Consider the following 10396-nt stretch of genomic DNA (forward strand, 5'->3'; position numbering starts at 1 on the left):
TTCCAGATCTTGGTCACTGTTGACAGGTCCCTGAAGACCTGGCAGTGAAAGATGCCAAGAAAAAGATGCGAAAAAGGTGCCAAGGAAAAGGGAGCCAGCATCAGGGTGTGGAAACCAAGAGTCGACCTAATGCCACTTTGCCCAGAACTGCAGTTTGGCTGCATCTGAGATAGTCTATGCTTTTGACCACTTGTACCTCACAACCACATGGGAAGCTGTAGACAGACAGCTCATATCTTCACAAATGGAAGTGTTTTACTGATCAGACTGAAAATGTGGGGATTCCTCAGTCTGTCAAGGTGAAGGCAGAGCAGGGATCCCAGCTAACTTGCAAAACCTTTGCAAGGTGGCATTGCCATGGGCTTGTGCCTCCAAGACAGAGCATTCAAATAAGCTGGCAGCATCCCTACTGAAAAGTCATAAGACAAATCAACTACTACTTGGACTACTTAATGCACTTGTCCAAAAGGCAGGTAACAGACAAGACGAAAATAATCATGTAGATGCAACTGAGGTGTGACCAACACATTCACTGTTAACACAAAACAAAATTTTGGGGAAATTGTGGTTATTTGGAAGAATCTTTAAATAGGTGAAATAGCTCCGGTGGGGACAATGGTTAAGCCATTTGGCTGCTACCCAAAAGGTCAGTGGTTTGAACCGACCAGCTGCTCTGTGGAAGAAAGAAGAGGCAGTCTGCTTCTGTAAGGATTTACAGCCTTGGAAACCCAATGGGGGTCACTATGAGTTGGAATCGACTCGATGGCATAGGTTTGGTGATGTCATGAAGCAGAGCCCCACCTTCCCCCAAACCCCTCCAGGTCTTGTCAGGTGCAGCTAGCTGGGCACCAGTAGCTTGTGTTCTCCCCACCTCTCGTCCCTACCCATTCTTTGTGCAGGACAATGGGAATGATGGCAGGGGGAGAGACAGAGACACTAGGTGAGCAAAAGTGAAAGAAGGAAGAACGGCTGTGCACCCTGAAGAGAGATCTGGTGGTGAAAGTTCAAGACAAGAAGATGGAAATGTTCTGTACTTTGCTCTTGGTAATGCTAGGTGTACACATACGTAAACATTCACTGAGCTGTGCACTGAAGATCTGTGCACCCTACTGTATGTAATCTATACCTCCATTAAATACCAAAAACAAACACAATGAATCACAAGCTCCTTCTGTTTGCTATCCTTTATTAAAGGGCCCCATACCACCATGGGACTCCAGCCAAACCAGACAGGTCCTCCAAACATAGCAAGAGGCCTGGAAGAGGAGGGGAATGACTTATGATCCCACCACACCTCCCTGGAAACAGAAACCCACCACAGACAGACAGACAGACAGGGGCAGGGGAGAACTTGCCTCACTCTAGGTTCTCTTCCCCTTGCCCCTACTTGAAAAGAAAGTCAAACACTGGCTATGCAGCCCCCCAGCCCCCCACCCACCCATAGCAGCGTTGGTGGGACACCCCCCCCTCTGCAAGGGGTGACCCCAAGGGAGCTTCCTTTCTCGTCCTTCACTTTGGTTTGCTCCTGGCAACTCCGTGCCCTCTTCCCTCCTTCAGCCTCCGGCCTAGTCTCCCTCTCGTCTTCTATCACCTACTCGGACCTTCTGTCTTCCGGGCCTCCCAGCCCCAGGTCTGCCGGGGAAGCAGTGTCTCAGGCATCCTCTCACCTCCTAGCTCGGGCCTGGCCAGACCCTCTGCCCAGGACACAGGGTTCACACGGCCGCCCCATTCTCCTTGAGGTCAGGGGCTGAGCGCTGCCGTCTCATCCGCGGGGGAGTAGTGTATGGGGGATAGCGGGGCCCCGGGGGCCTTTGGGCTGGGTATGGTTGGGGCTGCTGGGGATAATAGTTGTGCTTTTTGGGTTGGAAGTGCTGGGGCTCAGGCTGCCCGGGACCCCCTCCACGGGGCCGGCCCCCACCATCCAGGGAGTTCCTGCGGGGGCGGTGGGACCTGCGGGGACTTGGGGGCCTGCGGGCAGGGGTGGCTGGAGGGGGCGTGGCCTCTTCTGGGGGTTGGGGAGGAGCCGAGGCATCCCCGCCCGCCATCCCCGGCCAGGACTCCCGGTGCTGGGGGTTGCTCTTGAAGGGGAAGCGCAGCTTGCAGTCGTGAGGGGGCACAAAGCGGGCAGGGGGCCTGCGCAGCCCCCCACCCCGGCCCCCAGAGCCCTGCAGTCCCTGCAGCCGCAGCTGCTCCTGCTTGAGCCAACGAAGGCGGCCACGTCGGAAGGCGGGGTCCTCCTCCATCAGCCGCGACACCCGCTCCCAGCTTGACAAGGGAGGTGAGGGGGGCCGGGCCAGGGGGGCTCGGTCACTGGGCGCAGCATCTTCTCCAGCCTCAGACCCCTCGGGGGCAGCCCAGGTGGCCTCGCCAGGTTCCTCGTTCTCATCCTCGTGATCCTGGGAGGCAGAAGGGGTGAGAGAAAAGGAGAAGTGGTGTGAGGAGATCTGAGGCCTCAGGACCTGTAGACCTGGGAGAAGTCAGAAGGCCATGGAGGCGTCCTGAGAAGGGCAGGCCATAGGGGAGCTAGACGAGTCGAGGTTCAGGGGCACTGGCTGAGTTCAAGCTTGGGTCTGCTACTTCCTAGCTGTGGGATCTGGATCCCTGGCTTGTAACTGCTCAGCTCCCTCATCTACAAAATGACATTGATAACAACAATAGTACCTACTCCACAGAGCTGTTGTGAGACTCAAATGACTTAAACCACATAAAGTACTCAGAACAGTGCCTGGCACATAGTAGGCACTCAGTAAATATTTGCTGAATAAACAAATAGAAGAAAAGTATTTTCTATCATGGAGCTTATGTTTTAGTGGGGTTAGACAGTTGAAAAACAAATGGATAAGAAAAACATACAGTATAGCACATTATATTTCAACAAGTTATACATTTATACATATACATACATACACTACACATGCCTAAACCAAAAAAACCAAACTCACTGCCGTGGAGTTGTTCCGACTCATAGCAACCCCTCCTTGGGTTTCCGAGGCAGTATCACTATGGAAGTAGATTGCCCAACCTTCCTTCTGAGGAGTGGCTGGTGGGTTTGAACCATCAGCTTTCTGGTTAGCAGTCAAATGCCTTAGGCACCATGCCACCAGAACTCCCTATATATGTATATGTACATTATATATATACAACATGTGTATATGTATGTTGTTAGCTTGCTATAGGGTCGATTCATAGTGCCCCTGTGTATGCAGAGTAGAACTGCTCCACAGGGTTTTCAAGGCTGTGACCTTCTGGAAACACATTGCCAGGCCTTTCTTCTGAGATGCTTTTGGCTGGGTTTGAACCACCAATCTTTCAGCCAGTAGTCAAGTGCTTAACAATCTGTGCCACCCAGGGTTTCCATATGATATGTATACATACAGATGACACTATACACACACACACACACACACACACACACACACACAAAGAGAGACAGGTATATACAACAAAAACTGTGAAAGCCAGAACTCAACGGGACTGCCTTGTTTTTCCAGGTCTGGCGTGTTTTCTGCCTTTGACAGGGTGCACTGCAGAGTTGCCACTTTTCTACATTCACTTTAGTAGAAAGTATTTGACTTTTCCTTCTCTGACAGGTTTCTGCATTCCACAGGTTCTAGCTTTTGTAGGTTTTACTCCGTGTGTGCGTGTGTGTGTGGGGGGTAACACACACACACACACACACACTCTATGTATGTGTAGTCAGAGAAAAATAGAGCAGGGAAGGGGATCAGGAAAGTCAGTATGAGGGTGGCTGCACTGAATGGACAGAAAGGGATTCACTGAGAAGTTTCATCTCAGCAAAGACTCGCAGGAAGTGAGGAAACAATGTGGGTGTCGGAGGGAAAGCGTTTTGGGCAGAGGGAACAGCAGGTGCAAAGGCCTTGATGCAGGAGCACGCAGAGCAAGTTCAAGGAAGAGAAGGGAGGCAGCGGAGCTGGAGTGGAGTGAGCAAGGGGAAAGGAGCAGATGAGGTCAGAGAGGTGAGCAGTGGAGAACCCTGAGGTATTATGATTTACCAACTGGCTCCCCATTAGAAGTCAGTTGCACTAGAGGAGAAATTGGTTTCAGTAATCTTGGTAGCTAGCCTAACACCTGGCACACAAGCGCTCAAATACTGTTGAGTGAATAAATGCAAGATGGGGACCGGTGATTACGCTACCACTCAGAGCTTCTGTGTGGATTAAATGAGACCACACATAAAAAGTGCTCAACACAGGGGCTCCCACAGAGCCAATGGTCACCCAAAGGAGAAAGCGGTACATATAAAGGGTGTGTTCCATGTAAACACTCACTGAGCTGTAATCATACGCTTTCTCTCAGTGGTTCTAAAATTGTCCTTCACAATCACCTGGATAGCTTCTTATAAAGAAGATTCTGGTTCAGCAGGTCTGGGGTGGAACCCAGGAATCTGCATTTTTAAATTGGCACCTTAGTAGTAATTGTGGGGCAAGAGTTTCACAAATTACACTGAGAGAAACCGCACTGTACGTTGATAGCATTTCATTTAAAGAAAAAGGAAGAGGGCTGGACTCTGAGGTGGGGGGTTCTGGCTCCCCAGGGGAAGCTCCGAGGCCCGGGCTGGAGGGCTCTGGGCTCGTGAGGGCCAGCAGCGCCTCCTACCTGGGCCAGGGGGATGACCCTCTCCATGCGGAGCATGCGGTCCCTGAGGGCCTGCAGCTCGCGGTCCTTGCTGCTGTTCTGCAGCTTCACCTCCTGCAGGATCCCCGTCAGCTTGTCAATGTGCGCGCGGAGGTCTTCCACTTCTGCCCCGCGGGCCCCCTCCTCACCGCCACCACTGCCGCCGCCGCCGCCACCGCCGCCGCTTTCCTCCTCGCCCACCGTGTCCCAGACATCCCGGGCCACAGCCCTCCAGGCGTCTCCTGGCCCCTCGGGCTTGCCGTAGGTGCGGCATAGCTCCCGCATCTTGAGGGCCGCCAGGGCCTCGATCTCGGCCCGCCCGTGGCGGAAGTCAGCCAGGGCCACCTCGTAGCAGATCTCCTTCACCGCCTGCATCTTCAGGTCGGCCATGGTGGCCCAGCGGGGGTCTTTGCCCTGCAGCCGCCGCCGCTGGGGGATCTGGTACACCCTGCGGGGGGCCCTGCGCTTGCCACTGCTGGGCAGGCCACAGCGCTTGACGATGGTCTGGACCGTGGTCGGGGGCAGCTGCTCCCGCAAAGAGGAGATCAGCCGCCAGCTCTCCTCGCAGGAGCGCTTGTCGGAGTCATCGCCGCTGTCTGAATCTGCATACTGGGGCAGAGAGGGGAGAGGACTAAGATACCCAGGGACAGGAGTCCTACCTAGTCCAGTGGTCCCCAAGGACAGCAGAGACAGCCCATCAGAGTGCCTGGGTTCAAATCCTGCTTCACCCCACACTAACCGTGTGCTCTTGGGTTGGCTGCTCAACCTCTGCTGATTCTTAAAAATGGAGATAAAGAGTTTCTACCTCACAGATAGATAGCACTCTGAAGCTCAGTGTACGCAGAGTGCTTAAAACTGTGGCTAGCTTGGAAGAAAGTGAGCAAAACGTATCAGCCACACCTAAATCAGATAAGTACGTTTAAAGAAAAAGTTTAACCAAGTAAGAGGGCAAATGACACCTGGATATGGTTTGCTGCTGTGGCTGCTGTCGAGCTGGCACCAGCTCACAGTGACCCCAGGCACAGCACGAACGGGTAACTGCTTCATGCGGTTTTCAATGGCTGATTTTTCCAAGGTAGACCATCTGGCCTTTTTTCCTAGTCTATCTCAGACCAAGCTCCAGTGAAACTTGTTCACTGTCACAGCACATAAGCCTCCACTGCCAGACAGATGGAGGCTGCATATGAATGAGCCAGGAATTGGACCTGGACCTCCAACATGGAAGGTGAACATTCTACCCTAGAATTGTTCTTGGATATGGCAAAAGGTGGCACAAGATCAAGTGGGGGCTGGGAAACCCTGGTCAACTGGGAGGAACTTTAGCTCCCTCCACACAACGGTTTCCACCCCAGATCACAATTCTCTTGTGTGTTTCTCCTAGACAGCACCATCTACCCTCATACCCATCACCACTTCCCACTCTGACTCAGAGCAGGTGAATGAAAGTGGGAGTGATGTGCTCGGGCTCACTGCTCATCCGCTCTCCGGCCGGCCCACCCCCAGCCTCTGGCCCGCATGCCCCGCCGCTCGCCCTGCCCAGACCCTCACCAGTCGTTGCTGCTCCAACAGAAGATCAGCTTCCTCCTTTTCTTTCCGGTACTGATTCTCCAAATCCTGCAGCCTGGGGCGGGGTAGGGAGGGGAGGAAGAGCTGTGCAGGGTTCAGGAGCCACTTCCATGGGGTAACCGACCACAGGGGTTGGGGGCCAGGGGGCCTGCAAGGGACAGCCCACCAGGGTCAGGGGTCTGAGTACCCTTCCTCACACCTCTTCTCCATCTCCAACTTGATGTCAATGCCTTGCTGCTCCAGCAGCTCCTTCTGGGCAAAGTTCCAGTCGACAGGCTCAGAGGGTGGTCCTGGGGGTGGGGGAACCCCTCGTTCCCGCTCCAGCCGTGCTTGCTCCGGGTGATTGAAGCGGAAAACGTGGTTCTTGCCCATCACAATCCTATTCCCTGGATGTGAGGAGGGAAATGTGGACTTGCTCCCCCATAGCAGCAAACCCATCCCCACGCCCAAGACACACAGGACTTTAGCTCCAAGTCCCAGGGCCCTGACACCCTCTCTCTTATCACCCATATCTGAGAAGAGTCCGAGCCAAGTGCTCTCCTGACTGACCCCAGAAACCACCCCAATCTCCGGCAGCCAAAGGAGTCGAGAGAGACCTACTTCCTTTTTCCTGGTTTCTCCAAAGCAGACCGGAGCCTAACTCCTTTCTCTTTACTTCCCAGTTCCTTTTTCCTATCCCCTTATTTAGTTTAAGATCTGAACCTAGGACTCGCCCAGAGAGCTCTGTCAGGGACTTCCTATATACAGTCATGCCCCCAAACCCTCACAACAAGGCACTTCTACCTGACTTCAGCACCAGTGGCTCAGTCACCAACTTCCCATTGACATATGTCTCGGCTCCTTCACACGGCTCCAGTGTGACCACCACTGAGCAGAGGGAGACAGGAAAGGGAAAGTCAGACTGCAGGGGAAGGCAAGTTATGGTTACAGACTCCCATCTTGCATTAATCCCCAAGAAACATACATGCACTACCAGTCCCACCCCCAGTACCTGTCAGGGTGCCATGGCCCCTCTGGTGGCAGGCAGCACAGAAAGGAAGAGCAGAAGGACAGTTAGAGCCCCAACTATAATTCCCAGAAGCCTTTGCAGCAGCTTCCTACTCACCCACCACCACCATCCCCAGCAGCCGCTTGGAAAACCAATAATTCTCAGAACTGGTCAGCAGGCCCTGTCTTTTCTGCCTCCAGATATCCATTCCTTCCTTTCCAATAACAACACCCCTGACTAGGCCTGGATTCCTCCAGCAGGCTTCTAGCCCATCTCTGTCTCCATGCCTCTGACAAACAGCTACCTGACTAATCCTATTAAACCACAGCTAGCATAGCATGGCTTCATAGACAAGATAAAGTCAACCCAACCCAAATACGTATCATATCAAGTTGTTCCTCTGTAAATTACCAAGCCTGCCACTTGCTGGGGACACAAAGGTGCATGCCCTTTAGAAGTGGTGCCTACTGTCACAGAGGGACCCCTGTATCCCAAACACCCAGATCCTGCAACTTCTTGGCTGAAGGGCACTGAACAAGTCCTCTAACTGCTACAAAATAGGTAGTCCTCTAACTGTACAAAATAAAAAAATGCAATAAAATAGGATAATGAAATCTTCCTTTACAAAGTTGTTGAAAGTCTCAAATAAACAAACCATAAAATGATACGCAAATCCCTGGAGGCCACTTTTCAGCTAAATAACAGATTGGCTCATAAAATAAATACCACCACCTGTGAACCCAATGCTCCTTTGAAAAAAAAAAAAAAATCTGTATGAGACCAAAGGATCAGCATTTACCAATAAAGCATAGATGAGAAGGTGAGGCAGGGGGGAAGGGGGAGGGCAGGGAAGCTGGAATAAGGGAAATAGGACAACCAGACTGGAAATATGGAGAATGCTGACACAATGTGGAAAATGCAACCAATATCAAGGCACAACATGTATAGAAATTGTCGAATGCAAACATAATTTACTATGTAAACTTTCATTGAAAACTCAATAAAATATTTATTAGGAAAAATGATGTGCAAAAATACTATTATTTATATTAAAAATAATAAACACAGAAACCAGAATTAATTGAAGCAAGGGAGAGAGTGACATTTCTAAACTATGGGCACTAGTGATGTTGTCGGAGTACAAAAGAAAGCAGAGAAGAATTCAGCTTAGGGGCAGAGGACTGAAAACCATCATGTGAGCCAACACTTGAAGAAGATTCAGATTTCAACACAGAAACAATGAAGCAAAAGAGGGCAGAGAGACAGCTAAGGGCATCATCATGTGTCCAGAGAACAGCAACAGAGGTGACTGTGATGGGTGTCTAGCCCCACCCTTACTTTGTTATTTTCCATCATGCCCAAAAATACATTCATTCATTCCACAAATATATTGAGCCCTACATGCCAGGCACTATCTTAACCAAGAACAAACCAAATCTATTGCCTTCAAGCCAATTCTAACTCACAGTTACCCTATAGGACAGAGTGCAACTGCCCCACAGAGCTTCCAAAGCTGTAAATCTTTAACAGAAGCAGACTGCCTGACACATCTTTCTCCTGCAAAACAGCTGGTGGGTTCGAACCACTGACCTTTCAGCTGGCAGCCAAGAGCTTTTAACCACTGAGCCACCAGGGCTCACTGGCACTATCTTAGGTCCTGGAAATTCAGTAGAGATAAAAAAAAAAAAAAAAATTCCCTGCTCTGATGGACTTACCTCTGGCTGGTTAGACAATAAACAGTAAGCAGATAATCTAAAGTCAAGAGGAGATAGGTGGTGTGACAAGAGAAGACATAAGGCCAGGTGAGATGACTCCCCAGCCTGGCCAAGACAGCCTTCTCTGTGTCCACGAGCCCATAACAATCTGTACCCAGGCAGCACCAGGCAGAGCTGGCATCCTGTGTTTGAATCCAACTCTGCTGTTTTCTAGCTGTGTGGTCTTGGGCAAATCAGCTAAGCCCTTCAAACCTTGGTTCCCTCATCTGTAAGCTATGTGAAAAATGTGAAGCCACAAAGTAAACGGTTAGGAAGCACTAACTGTTCTTCTACTTCTAGTCCTCTGTCCGTGCTGTTCCCTTGCCTCCCAGCCTGTCTTTGGTAAAGTCTTAAATATGCCATAAGAATCGGAAAATTAACCCCTGCGTAAAATCAACTCTAACACACAGCAACCTCACATCTTTTGAAGTAGAACGATGTTCCACAGGGTCTTTCAGTGGCTGACTTCTCACAAGGAGACTGCCAGGCCTTTCTTCCGAGGTACTTCTGGATGGACGCAAACCTCCAACCTTCCAGTTAGCAGCTGAGTGCACTTTTTGCACCACCCAGGAACTCCACAAGAACAGAAGGCCCAAAATGACTAAATTTGGCTGCTTTCACTGTGATGTAACAGTTTCATGTTGTCTGTCTCATGTCCTCAAACACTATGAGCACCTGGAGGATGGGTTTGCTCCAGAGGGCCTTGGAGAGCTCCGGTATCTCCCCAGCACATGATCCAGGTAACCTCAGAACAGAAACCTGGCAATAATTCGTAGGCCAAACTGATTCAATGCAGGAGGTGTTTGTTGCAACCAGGGTTTAGGTCCTCCAGGGGCTCATAGAACAACTGTGTTAATGTGCTGACCCTGAACCAAACTGAATCCCAACAGGCATGTTTTAAAGTTAAGCTGTAAGCCACTCAATAGTATTTTTCCTTATTTTAGAAAACTGCTGACCATGCATGCCTGTCTCCTTTTTCTCTCAAGGTGTTAGCTGAGATGCTCCTTTTATATTTCTGAGGCACAACACACAGGGTCTGTCCGACAGAGCTTGGTGTCTAATGCTCCCAGTCCTCCCATACCAGCTCATTTTCATAGAGCTCAACTTCATTTGGGCCTAATTGGACCCAGATCGTTCAATTTTTAAAAATGACTGAACCAGAACAAAATGACGACCTCAAAACATGCCCTGAACCACGTGCATATTCTTGTTGATATGTCAGACTACTTCCACCCCCAACCAGATGCCATCAAGTCAACTCCAACTCATGGCAACCCCACATGTTTCAGATAGAACCATGCTTCACAGGGCTGGTTTGGTTTTTGACATTTTATAATGTTGTTGTTAAGAATATACACAGCACGAGGCGGGGCAAGATGGCGGACTAGGCAGAAGGATTGCACAGACCCTCTTCAACAAAGAAAAGGGAAACCAATTAACACAGACACAGAAG

At 50.6% G+C, this 10396-nt stretch overlaps 1 protein-coding gene across 1 annotated transcript in view; it reads right to left on the reverse strand.

The window, feature by feature from the left end:
- Positions 1 to 1712: 1712 nt before the first annotated feature.
- KIF1C (kinesin family member 1C) overlaps positions 1713 to 10396 on the reverse strand; it is a 33870-nt gene continuing 25186 nt past the window's right edge. The window contains exons 17-21 of the mRNA XM_007937525.2: positions 6985 to 7068; positions 6401 to 6587; positions 6184 to 6256; positions 4618 to 5244; positions 1713 to 2396 (exon numbers count right to left, since the gene is read on the reverse strand). Of these exons, the coding sequence (XP_007935716.1) occupies positions 1713 to 2396; positions 4618 to 5244; positions 6184 to 6256; positions 6401 to 6587; positions 6985 to 7068 (1655 nt within the window). The remainder of the gene's footprint in view (positions 2397 to 4617; positions 5245 to 6183; positions 6257 to 6400; positions 6588 to 6984; positions 7069 to 10396) is intronic.

The sequence above is a fragment of the Orycteropus afer genome, unplaced genomic scaffold, assembly GCF_000298275.1.
Source record: "Orycteropus afer afer isolate SDZICR_OR568_19922 unplaced genomic scaffold, OryAfe1.0 scaffold00042, whole genome shotgun sequence".
NCBI lineage: Eukaryota > Metazoa > Chordata > Mammalia > Tubulidentata > Orycteropodidae > Orycteropus > Orycteropus afer.